The sequence below is a fragment of the Pelodiscus sinensis genome, chromosome 4 (genome assembly GCF_052426305.1).
Source record: "Pelodiscus sinensis isolate ZL-2025 chromosome 4, ASM5242630v1, whole genome shotgun sequence".
In the NCBI taxonomy this organism is placed as follows: Eukaryota; Metazoa; Chordata; order Testudines; family Trionychidae; genus Pelodiscus; species Pelodiscus sinensis.
This window is the reverse complement of record NC_143055.1, coordinates 120038281-120051947: the sequence shown is the minus strand read 5'-3', so window position 1 is coordinate 120051947 and position 13667 is coordinate 120038281. Positions and strand designations below refer to the sequence as shown.

At 39.0% G+C, this 13667-nt stretch overlaps 1 protein-coding gene across 4 annotated transcripts in view; it reads left to right on the top strand.

Moving 5' to 3' along the window:
- The window catches only part of CCSER1 (coiled-coil serine rich protein 1), a 1136372-nt gene that overhangs the window by 300319 nt on the left and 822386 nt on the right, over positions 1-13667 (top strand). For all 4 annotated transcript variants that reach the window (XM_075929595.2, XM_075929596.2, XM_075929599.2 and 1 more), the window contains exon 5: positions 6419-6539. In XM_075929595.2, coding sequence (XP_075785710.2) covers positions 6419-6539 — 121 coding nt within the window. The remainder of the gene's footprint in view (positions 1-6418; positions 6540-13667) is intronic.

Genomic DNA, 13667 nt, shown 5'->3' with positions numbered 1-13667 from the left:
AGAAGGATCACAGAGTTCCCATTTAAGTGCTTCATGGAAATGTGCAGGGAGGATTCCTGTTCCATCTCCAGACATGTTAACAAGCTGTTCTGGGATCCCCTTCATTGTGAAGGCACAGAATACCCCACACATCACACCTAATTGCCTTAATCCACTTCTGGTAAGAAAAATATTGTGAACTCACCAGAATTGCTCTCCCTGGGATCTGTACTCAACTGTGAACATCCTGGGAGGAAGGGATTGGCTCCATCTTGATGAAAATTCTTGGCTCTCACCACTCGTCGGCTGGCCATTCTCCTCCTCCTCCCCTTCCACTACCATGCTGTTCTCCTCATTACTGTTCTGAGTGTTGTGACAGGAGTGCCTCAGCTTTTTTTATTTTAACTCAGCACTGCTGGCAAGTCCCTGGAGTATCCTTTCTCCACCAGGCACTGTGCTATCTTAGTGTGTAGATATCAGAATTTTTTTTTGCTGTTTCGGAGCTCAGAGAGAATGGATTCCTCTCCCCTCACCTCAATGCAATCCAAACACACTCCATGCTGGTACTCTTTTCAGTCCCTGGAAACTGGTGTTCTTGGAACTTAAACTAATGGAAGTCCTGGATGCATGTGCTGTTCAGGGGTGCTGCTTGCTCTGAGGTGTGCCCACAATGCTGTCCACTTGGGAAATGAAGTGCAAGTTCTGGCCAGAGTGGTCAGAACAGGGCACCGTGGGATGTTGCCCAGTAGCCAGGAACCTCAAGTTTCTCAACCCTGGATCTCCACTACTATGAATTTGACCATGTAAGGTTGAAATTTGCATCACTGTTCGTAAAAGGAGGAGTACCCAAAATCAGCTTCAGCAGCCCTTAAAATCTATGGAGTGGACTTCGTAGTGTGGTCTCACTGTTTAGAAAATCAACCTTATTTGGCTAAATTCAACCTAAATGCTAGTGTAGACACAGTGATTCGTATGCTAATGCAAAGCATGTGATGTTTAAAAAAATCCACCCTGTGTGGTAGAAGTAGTACTACTCAGTATGGCTATGTCTACACAGCGGAGCTATTTGGGATACCAGAGGTATCCCAAAATAGCTATTCCGCATCTTAAGAACAAGTACATTATATCAAAATATAATGGACTAGCTATTGCAACGTCCCTATAAACCTCATTGCACAAGAGATAAGAGACATTTCAGAATAGCGCCTTATTTGGAAATAACATCGAAATAAGCTATGCAATGCGTAGTGCAAATTGCATAGTTTATTTTGAGGTGAGGATGCTGGGTAGATGCACCTTGTATTTCCCCCTGTGGGCCACAGTCTGATATCTTAAACATGTAGAATAGAACTGTACTTCTCAATTTGTGGAGGTAGATGCTGTTCAGTGTAAGGAAAGCACATTTGGGCCTTATATTTCTACTGTTTGCATGTACTGAGAAATACTTGCAGTTAGGCAATAAGACAAAACTATTCTTGAGCTTGGAAATTCGGACACTACAATGTTGTTTTTCAAATGTGTTAGCATCTGAATTTACTTCTGTCCTGCTTGTTTGTTGAAGATTAGATTCAATACATTTCACTTATTAGAAACTTTTGGCGATGGGTATATTTCTGATTTATGGATGGAAGAAAGTCCTTTGTGGTTATACTATGTCATGGGGTACTAATTGATCTCAGGATTTGAAGTGAAAATAAGTACTGGTGGGTATTTTGCAAATTTCTCACCATACCAAATCCAGCAAGAACAGTATTCACATGGTCAGGAAAAAAGTATCATTGGTAAGGGCTAGTGAACCATAACATAGAGAAGGAAATAAATATGAAAATACATACATAGAAATAATTTCACAAAACTGTTTTCCAACTTTAAAAACAGAATATCCTAAATCTATACCACAATACACAGCAGGTTGGAAGTTACCTTAGGCGGTCAGCTGGTTCAGCTCTTTGCTCAAAACAGGACCAACCCCAAATAAATCATCCCAGCCAGGGCTTTGTCAAACTGGCCTTAAAAACCTGTAAGTGTGGAGATTCTATCACCTCCCTCTCTATGTAGCACATTCCAGTGCTTCATCACACTTGTAGTGAAATAATTTTTCCTAAAATCCAAAATAGACCATTGCTTCTTGTTCTGTCATCTGTGATCACGGAGAATAGCCTGGCTCCATCCTCTTTGGAACCCCTGTTCAGGTAGTTGAAGGCTGCTATCAAATTCTCCTCTCACTCTTCCCTTCTTCAGACCAATGCATGAACAAAAGTCGGTACACAATAGAAGTAAATAAAGAAATCACTTAAAAATAGAATCACAGGATTGGAAGGAACCTCGAGTGATCAAGTCCAGTCTTCTGCATTCATGGCAGGACCAAGAGTGAGAGAGTCATTTATAATGGGATATTCTAGCTAAATTTAAACTCATGTAATTATATTTTGTTTACCTAAATTCTCCCTACAGTTTCATTTGGTAATGGCTAATCTTGTATAACATGTAATATCTCAGTGTGCTATAAAGAGATTTGTTTGATCTCAAAGAGAGCCATAGTTACCTAGTAGCTTAATCCCTATGTATATATAAATTCCTTGATGTATGTCAATGCTTTGGTATTCTTCAGGATAAAAGATAATACATAAAATTATTACACCAATGATTATTTATTCAATAAAATGCATGCCAGCAGTACACAAAAGGAAAAAAAAAAAGAAACTTTGTTAGAAAAAAACAAGACATGGAAAATGTGACAGCAAAATATCTTCCTTAAAAAGCATGTAATCTTTTGCCATGATATGAAAGCTGATAGCCTGCAGTCAGCCATATTCTTATTGCTGTAATGAAAGTTATGAAGAGCTAATAAGAGGCAAGGATATGAATATTGCTTCTTGCCTTGTTGCCACCTTTTCATGACATTTTAGTTAATTATCCTGTACCATTAATGATGTACTTATGGATATGTGGAGATTCAAGCTAGCAAGATAGGAAATGTAATTGCTTTGAGAACTGATGCCAACACTGCACATCTGTGTGAAGTTGGAAGGAAAATAAACAATTGATCAAATGTCTCAAACTCAAAATAAATTTTGATCAAGTAAATAAATCTCTGCAGGGTTAAGGAGCTTTACCTTCAACCACATGTGTAAGAGGGTTATTTTTTGACCACAGTAAACCACTTACCCACTACAAAAAAATAGTCAGATTGCAGGAATTGATCCACTCATATGAAGTTCTGGAAAAGATTATTTGAATAAGCCCTGAAGAATCCACTAATTGACCAAAATTATCAGGCAGAATATCCTCTGTAGGGACCAGATAGCTCGGGATGTTCACTCTGCAGATTGAAAGTACAAAACTATAGCTGTTCCAGTGAAAGGACACACATTTTCTACTCTTATAAAGTAAAAGCAAAGGACAATTGCTTGGTTCAGTACTGTCCTATTTTACCCCTCCCAGCAACTCACAGCTTGGCAACTCAGACGTGTCTCTTTGTGAAGCTGAGCACTGGAGGCTGTGATGATACCCTGGTCACCAGGGATGATAGTCCCAACTGGGAGAGGAGAGGGGAGATGGAGATGGAATTCTCTCTCCCCCTTCCCTGCATAGAACACCTGGGATGGGTCAGATCAAGCTCCAGAAACATCCCCTTGCTATAGGAAACTGCACTGGTGTGGCTTAGGTATGTAGTTTCAGGTGTGTGGAGGGGTCCAAATGCATGGGGGGTGGACGGACTGGGGAGCAGTAAAGTGTACAGTGACCCCTTTTCTACCTGCGTGTCTGGAACACCCTCCACTGAGCCCTCTCTGTAACAGGAGCCTCCTGAACCCAGCCCCCCCCCCCCAGTGAACCCCTCAACACTCATTTCACCAAGACTCACCCCCTGCATCATACTTGGACCCCTCACTCCACTGGTCTCCAACCAGCTTCACTCTGAACCTCCATTCCACCAAGCCCCATTCTCCCCTCTACTGAGCCTAACCGGCTTCACCTCCCCCCTCCTTGCAGAGTCCTATCGCCCTGGCATCCAGACTCCCCACCTAGCTGCCCACGCCCAGACTGTGTTATGCAGAAAACTGGTACTCGAGGCAATTCTGCCTTGAAAAAATTAAAATTCTGTAACATTCTGTATATTTGAATTGTCAAAATAACACAAAAACAATATAATCTCACCTTTTCAATTATTTTTGGTAATTTATTTAAAAAAACTTGTCAGCAAAACAGTGAAAATAGTGTAATTCTATTGTATTGTTTTGACAAAAATGCAGAATTTTGCAGAATTTCAAAATACTGTGCACAAAATATTTTAAGTTTTGGCACAGAATGTATCATTTTTGGTGCAGAATTCCCTCAGGCGTGTATAGTGAGATGCTGTGTGGTCATATATATAAAGTAGTGTTGGAGCACCCTAAATCCACTGGAATAACTGAAAATGCTGCACATTTTCACACAGAACTATTCCTTGTGGCAGCCCAGTGTGGTAAAGTGTTGATGAAGTTTTGCTTTAGCTCTGCTTGCACAGAAGGAAAGGATGCTGAAAAGAAGTGGGCGTGTTGTGGGATGGGATGTTAAACTGCGGTTATCTGACTAATCGTGTAGTTGATACAGTTTGTGTCGACTATATGATTAGTCGATAAGGACCGATGTGCAAAGCCTCAGCGGGGGTAGCTCCGGGAGCCACCTGCACTGCGGCTCTGCATTTTAAATGCAGTTACAGCCACTGGTCTCTTACTACATTTAAAATGCAGAGGTGCAGCATCCTGGATTAGTGCGAGCTGAGATTGCTCGGTCCTGGCTTGTGCTGAGCCAGCAGCCCCTGTTTGCAGTGGCCAGCTCTGTCCACTGTGAACAGAAGCTGCTGCCGGGGCAGCCTCTGTTCATGGCAACTAGGGCTGGCTGCCTGCAGGGGCTGCTCCAGCAGTAGCTGCTATTCATGCCGACCACAGCTTGCCTAGGCGACTAGTCACTTACACACCTCGACTAGTCGGCTACTTACTAACAGCCCTATTGTTGATCATCCTTGATCCTACAGCCTGAATACATATAAGATTTTTTTTTTTTTTTACCTGCAAGTACTGAAAGTAACTCATTGCTTTAAAAATACACCCAGCTAATCGCATTCTGGTCTTTCTTGCTCATGCATGATCTAGTACACAGTTATGGCGCTACTAAGGGTATTTCTTAGGAAGAAGATTTATTTATTTATTTATTTATTTATTTATTTATTTATTGTAGAGCACTTTTATTTTGTTGGCATAATTGACAAGATCCTTAGCTCAGGTAAATTGACATAGTTCTTGTTTTGAATATGGTCTGGGTGGAATATTTAAGTAATCCCTATTAATAGACAATTGACTTCTCAGTCATGCTCTCACATGGTTCAGCAGATAAGGCACTGGTTTTAGACTCAGAAAACCTGGTCAGTTGTAAATGCCTTTGTAAAATCCTTGGCAGGTCACTTTACCTTTGTATACCTCTGTTTTTTTCCTCACTATTTCTTTGTCTGCTTAGATTGTTAGCTCTTCAGGGCAGGAATGAGCCTATACTATGTTTGAATATTTTCTGTCACCATCTGGTTCTGACAGGCACTACCATCATACAGACAATGAATAAAACTAGAATCTGTGGAAATTTTTTAAAAAACAACTAACTACACCTTTTCAAACCTCCATAAGAAAGAGTAGTTTTCTTGTTTGGTTTGAAATTTTGAAGTGGCAGAGGTTTGCATTGGTGTGCTGCTTTATCTAACTCTTGATTTTTCCATCACTTTAAACATGAGAAATATAAAAAATGGGGGAGGGGAAGGTTTCAGATTCTGCCATTCTGACCTTGCACCTTACACATGAGTAACTGTACTGGCATATTTAGGGCTTTTGGCAAGAAGAAGGTGCTACCCAAATACGTAAAGCTGACAAAAAATTGTCTTTCTGTTACTGTGAAAATGTTGTGGCAGTCAGAGTGGCTACGTCTAGACTGCAAGCCTCTTTCGAAAGAGGCTTTTTTGAAATCTTCTTTCGAAAAAGAGCATCTAGACTGCAATCTCTTCGAAAAAGTGAGCCGCTTTTTTGAAAGAGAGCACCCAGGCAGTCTGGATGCTCTCTTTCGAAAAAGCCCTGTTTGCATTCAAGAATGCCTTTTTTCGAAAGAGCACTTTTGAAAAAAGGCGTTCTTCCTCGTGAAATGAGGAGTACCACCGTCGAAAGAAAAGCCGCGTTCTTTCGATTTAATTTCGAAAGAACGTGGCTGTAGTCTAGACGCAGGTGAAGTTTTTTCGAAAAAAGGCTACTTTTTTCGAAAAAAAACCCTGCAGTCTAGACACAGCCAGTTTGATAAATCATTTGTTTCCTTTTTTGATCATATTGTGACTGTTTTGACAAACTATATATTTATATAATATAATTTTTAATTTAGGTTGAGTATGCTTTTTAACACACAAATTATTTTATCTTTACAGTTTGTCGGGAAGATTCATATCAATCCATAGTCTCCTGTGCTGCTGTAGTACTGACACCTAGAGAACTACCTGGGGAAGTAAAGAAAAAAGAAGAGCCAAAAATGCCTGAAGTGGCCAAACGGTGAGTGAATAAATTACTTATTTCTATTGCAATTTAAGCAGAAAAACCAAACTATGCCCTTAGATACACATGAGCAATTCCTTTCCACTTCACCCAAGATTTATGATTATATAGCTGAGGGCAGAAATTTGTTTAACAGTAAATACCTTCCTGTGGTTGTGGTAATGGCATGGGTCTTCAGTGTGCGATAGGCAGTAGACATTCATATCCAAGGAAATAGATTTTAAAGAGTTTTAATACAGTTCTTTATTTCTGTAGAAATAATTCTTAATGCCTGCATACTCTTTCTATTCAGTAGTTGATAGTATAAAGACCGTTCATTCCTAAAAGCTTTGCTCTACTTTGATATTTCAGTTTTTTCAGTGTCTGTTTTACTGCTTTGATGTAAGCTACGATGGCACTTTTAGGAGCGTAGTAGTGGGCTTCCAAGTAAATCCTATTAAATTAAACAGACTGTAGTTTGATATCTTGCACCACTGCCTTGGATGAGAATCATAACCACAGCATGGTTAGCAACATTTATCTTGAAATACCAGGCAGGATGGTTGTTCCTTAACAATTGAGTTCTTGGCGAATGGCAAAGATACATTTTTCATAAAAAGAAGAAAATGCTTTCTACAGAGACTAAGCACTGAAGTTAAAATGTAGGTTATGCATTTTAAAATGCATGAGGTAATTTTAAAAATAACTTAGGATTCTATAGTATCAACCATCATTACTCAAGAAGAGATCTTTGGGCTGCATTTAAGTCCTTATCTTCAGTTCAGCTGGCAATAAAGAAACTTAATTTGGGATATTTATTATCAAAAATTCTATTTCCACAAAACCTTAGTCTGAACACTTGCAAATTTTGAAATATTAAGAGGTTAGAAATCAGGTCCTCAACCTAGAGTCAAATGCACTAAGTAAGGATCAAAGTTAGTAATACTGGTGGTGTTTCAATTGTATTTCAACTAGTAACAGATATGGCCCATCAGATCTGAAGCCTGTCTATCCCTATTCCTTCTACCCTATATAGGCAGTTTTAATTCAAGATCTGAAATCCATGGCTAGATCAGTATCCAACTGTAATATGTATTCCACTTTTCAGATAAGCCATTGGTTATGAGGCTATCTACAATTTCATGATTAGCTACATCACAGACATTAGTTTTTTTGGGTTCACATTTAGTTCAATATTGAAAAATGTTTTTATATAGGGAGTAGTAGTATTTTAGGAACATGATTCTGCATCACATCCTTCTGACCTCTCTGTGAATACAAAATATTTGAAGAAGGTTCTAGCACTCAAAGTTTTAGACTGGGAGTCAGAATATTCAGGCTCAGATGTATATTTTTCTCCACTAAGAGGCAAACCTGCAATGTTCTTTGTTCTGCCTTCTCCACTATTAGCTTGATCTGCAGTTTCACCTTTTTAATCTCTTGTGGATTTCATCTAAGACAATTACTGTACATGCTCAAGGAGTGACTGGTGCTTTTTAGTTGACTTTTTCCTTCACTTAATTAGTAAGGCTAGCTTTTTCCCCTTTAAAAACACACTGATGATATTTTCAAAAGCACCCCTGGCAATCATATGCATTTCTCATCTACACAGAGGTCTCAGTAACAAGCTCAGATCTCTCTGATGCTATAGAGGTTTGCTACCCTAACCCTAACCCTAAGATGTGCCTTGCAGTCTCTTTGAAGCTCTATTTATCTTGTGTCCTGTGACTGCTGAAACATATTTAAAAGTATCCACATGAATCAAAAGCAAACACTTTATTAGTATATTTGTTATAGTCTATCTCCCAAAATACGTAGGGGGCAGAAGGGAAACACCCTCTCCGGAACTGCTGAGAGTGTCTTTGGTCAAGATTTCAGGAAATTATCTTGAAACTTTCAAAACACTTTGTAGCCAATTACTCCATTTTATGATTAATGTATTGTCTGATGTTCTGAGTAACTAACGTCATGTCAGATAAAATTGTGTACTGAATAGATTTAAGTTCTAGCATTATAGAAATATTGATTAATATTTAGACATAATTATCTATTAGTTACCTACGTAATAAGGGATGAATTGCAAAGTCTTCAAGCTGAAGCATGTAAAGTGTCAATTTAGTCAAACTGTTGCCATGTTGATCACGTGCACACACACACACACAACCAATTTTATTCACACACTCACACACAACCAATTTTATTCCCTCTCATCAATGTTTAATTTAAGGCTGTTTGTTTAACATATCGGGGGAATTATTGGATCATATTTGATTTGTACACAGCAGGAAAAATCCTGCCTGACTCGCTAAGAGCACATTTGTTAAGAATTTGGTGAGAAAGTGGCTGCAGGTGGGCACAGAATCCTAGGGCTTCTTGCTGGCAATAAGGAGTTATTGCTCAGAAAATTCTGGGGTGATGGCCTCAGCCTCACTGAGAAAAAACTAAAAAGAACAATATGCCCTGATCCCTAATACATGATACTAATCATAGTGCTACAGCATAGTTCTGAGGGCGTTAAGGCTTTCTGGCTATCTAACTATATTGCCTTAAGGCTGGGAAAGTGCCAAGAGTACACATTGCTCTCCTCCTGAGTAATAGTATTTGGTAGGGAGTTAAGTTATAATGTCCTTAGCGTGAGGGCTATAACTTCTATATTATATCCTCAGTGAAGCAAGCTATGAGCATTTAGTGAGAAGTAAAAAGCTAGTTTCTGTGAGTCCTTTCCCTTCCTTCTCCACTGTGCAATGTAGCAAAGGATTTTTTTCTCAGCCAAAGTTAATAATCTGTGTGAAAGTAGGTGGCCCCAAACCCTCTCCTATGCTCCCTTCCCAAATTTGTAAACACATTTGATCTAGAACATAATATGGATCTGTTATTTAAATTTGTAGTCATAAAATATTAAAAACAAATATTCAGTGCAGGTGTTCAAGGCCTCTTTGTGTTGCTATGGTGATAGCTCAGCCGGCCTCTCTTGAAGGAGTACAGATGATAACACTTATTCTACAAATTCTTTTACCTGGGTGGAAAGTTCCAAAGATAGTCTTAATCCTTTAAAATCAAAATCAAGAAGATGCAGAGATAGAATTGTGATGTGAGGAATCCTTTTCACTGCAAGTGTCTAACAAAGCACGTGGGAGAGAAAGCTATACTGTAATATTACTATCGTGCTTTAAAAATAGCTTTTCTTTAAACATCTATGATCACACTATTAATTGAGAGTTCTTGCAATTGTACAATCTTAGGAGCTTACGGACAATGTTGTAAGAGAGACTCCTCAAGTGTACTGGGTCAGTATTCTGCTAGGAAATGTAAACAATCAGGAAATCCATTCATAAGATACCAATACATGAGAATGTGTCATAATATAGAAACAGAAGCCTTGAGTTGGCAAAGGATTGAGTATTTGAGTGGTTTCATTTAACTTCTATTTAAGCATTTGTTTCAGTACTTTGTTTAATTGGACCAAAGATGATCCTTCTATAAAGGATGACTTCTTTGGAAAAAATTATTGTACTAATATAGTTAAGAAAAAAACAGTAAACAAATTGAAGATCACATATAATGTAACTAACAAACTACAGTGAGGATGAAGACAACAAGGATTCATTTAGCTGAAAATTTACCAGTTACTAAATAAACAGACTCCTTCAGAAATGTTTAGGATAAAACCAAGAATTAAAATGCAGATTTGTTTGACTGTTAGTTGAATATTTGTGCCTTATTTAATACCTGTTTGTAATTAAAGGGAATTTGTGTGTTGTCCTGAATAAGAAGAGTTTGGAACTAAATGGCATATCAGTTTTATGGCCCTGTTTGTAATCAAATTGCTAAATTTGTATGAAGCAGTAACATGATAGCTTTGAATAACCTCATACGGGTTATTATTGGTTACTTGAGTTGATTCATGTCTTCAGTGCATTTTTACTCTGATACAGCAAGGGACTTACATATGCATAAAGTTAGATGTTTGTGTGTATTGCGACTAGGGTGCCTGCTTACCTATCTAAAGTTAAAAACGTAGAATCATAGGTTTGGAAGAGACTTCAGGAAGTCATTGAGTTCAACCCCATGCCCACAGCAGGACCATCCCTGCCAGGGCATTGTCAAGACAGGACTTAAAAATCTCTACGGACGGAGATTCCACTACTTCCTTACGTAGTCCATTTCAGTGTTTCACCACACTTCTAGTGAAATAGTTTTTCGAAATATCCAAACTTGACATTCTCCACTGCAAGTTGAGACCATTGCTCCTCGTTCTGTCATCTGTCACTACTGAGAACAGCCTCTCTGCATCCTCTTTGGAGCCTTCCTTCAGGTGGTTGAAGGCTGCTATCAAATCCCCCTTCACTCTTCTCTTCTGTAGGTTAAGCCCATATCCTTCCGCTTCTCTTTGTAAGTTGAGTGCTCCAGCTCCCTAATATTTTTTATTATGTGTTATTCATTGCTCTTTAGTAGTGATGTGAACTTTGGTCTCCAATGCAGAAAGGGTCTCTGTCCATGGCATCCTGTTGAAAGACTTGCATCTGATTTTACAGTTCATCCTAAAAGACCCCTCTTTGAAACTTGAAAAGATGAATATTTTTATACTGTTTTGGACAATCTGATAAAAGATGGTTGAACTGTTTTTATTGCCTGTATAATTTCCATTATGTACCACAAAAGAATGTTTATCATCTCATAATTGCCTACTATTTCTGCAAAATGGCACTGTCTTTAGAGGTTGTTGGGTTCCAAATCCAGTTCATAAACAGAACAGGACTCATAGAACTTCTCCAGAATTGTTGAAATGATACTTTGTAAGAAGGTAGTGTTTTGTATGCGTTTTGAAATGTGAACTACTTGTAATATAATTTGCTTAATGTTTCTATGAATGGTCAGATGTGAATAGGCATAGCCTCTTAGATTATTAGAAGATGAAGGTCATGGTAGGTGTGACCAGGAAGGTAAATCCTGATAGATTTGCAATAAATGCCTTTTGTTTGATGTATGACCTTAATGTAATGATGATTTGAGCATTCTTAATATGTTCATTACTGAATCAGTACTCCACTAGGGTTTTAGATTTCTTCCACTGTGATTTGTTTTGAAGAAACTATATTTTCTGTAATAAGTGTCCTTATAAGCTACCTTATACAGAATCAGACTCAAGGGAGCTAAATCTTCTAAGCAGTTATTTCTTGGAAAACCTTTTCTGGTAATTTTCTCATTCTTAAGCTTCATATTTTGTGATACTGTGGTGGTAGGAATGTCCTTTATAAAGAACTATTAAGCTTTACTGCAGAATAATGTGGCAGAATTGAGTAATTATTAATATATTTTGAGTTGTAAAACTATTTTCTGGCTTTAGTTAGAAGGCAGTACCAAAATATGTTGTTTTTTAAAATATGATACTGTAGATTGATCTTTGATTATTATTTTTTTCTTGGGCATTTTGAATAATCATTTTTGTGGTCTGAATGTTCATTTTCTCATTGTGTGTAATATAATATATGATGTGCAGTATAGAACCACTCTGAGGATGACAGAAACATTTTTCAGTACAGAATTTTTACAGTGCCCACGTCAGAAAGGTTTATTTGGTGTTGTTCGTGTTTAAACCAAGGCAAGTAGATCTTGCCTTTCAAGGAGTAACCTGGATCACACAAAAATGATTTGGCCTAATGAACTGACGTGTCTAAATTGTCTCTGATAAACAAATGAATCCATTGAGAAGACAAGGTTTTGAGGTAATAACTTTTAGTGGACTAGCTTCTGTTGGTCCAAGAGACAAGCTTTTCAGCTTGCACAGAGCTCTTCAGATTTGAGAAACTTAGTGTATCACAACTAAATAACTCTAAAACTGGCCAGTCATAAAACTTTCTTTCAAAGTCTCTTTGATTTGCACAGCCCCATGTTGTGCTCTCCTTCTTGCCCCTGTGACTGGCTGCTCAAAATCTCTGGCAAGAGCTCTGCCTCAGCCCCACACCATGCCAAATAATTTTCTCCTTTGCTCTCACAAATATTCTTGGGCACACATCAGGCACCACCATAAAGGGAATGTTGCATTCACTGAGATCCAGTCTAGTCAGTAGACACCTAACCTCCTCTTTAAACATCCAAAAGCACATTCCTCTACCATTCTGCACTTGCTCAGCCTGTAACTGAACTGCTCCTTACTGGCGTCCATGCTGCCTGTTCACAGCTTCATGAGCCATGAGAGCAAGAGGTAGGTTGGCCTGCCAAGGATCACTATTGGAATTTCCACCTCTCTGACTCGAATTTTCCAATCTGGAAAAAAGGTCCAGGTTGCAACTTTCAGAAGACGCAGAAGTCCCTAAAGATGTGTCATTCACCTTTCCCATCCATCCCACATTGATGTTGGTGAAACAGACCTTGTGATTTACCAGCGTCTGCAGCACAATCAAGAAGTACCCTCTTGCAGTTTATGTACTTACAATGAGATCCACAAGAGGGACCATGTTCACACTGCTATGGCATCTGTGCATGTAATCAGGGCCAAAAAGGATGTAAAAAGACTGTTTCCTGTTAATCTCAAGCAAGGGGGGAGGGAGTAGAAGAGCGCATTATGGGATTCTGAGAACATGAACCCAGAATCACCCGCTGCACAGTTTTGGTCCCAACATGTACTGGAAGCATAACCCAGGAGGCAAAGCATCACAGGCACTGTGGGATAGCTACTGTGGGATAGGCACAGTGCATCACTCTTGATGTCAGTGGCAGTCCCCGTACTAGGGACATGCTACTTTGAACTATGTAGAATGCTAGTGCACAGAGGACACATTCAACTTTCAAAATTAGGTGGTAAGAAATCAACCTTAATAAATTTGACCTTATCTGATATTGTAGACCCTGCTGGCTATGCCCTTGGTGGTATTACTGCCTCCAAAAGACACACTGCAAACTACCTCTCACCTGTGGGCTCACTATGCCCACCGGCTACTCTCATATCGCATCCCTCTGAACAGCATCCCCTCCCTTTGCATGTTATAGAAAATAATTCTTTTCCCAGGGCTTCTGGTTTTGCTGGCAGAACCAAACCCTGGCCTTGCTTTAAGTTAGGAGAAGAGGAGGCTGCATACCAAATTTAAGTGCCTTTGGCTCTTAGGGTATAACCCCCCTAGTTCGAACTAGGGGGGATAATGTAGT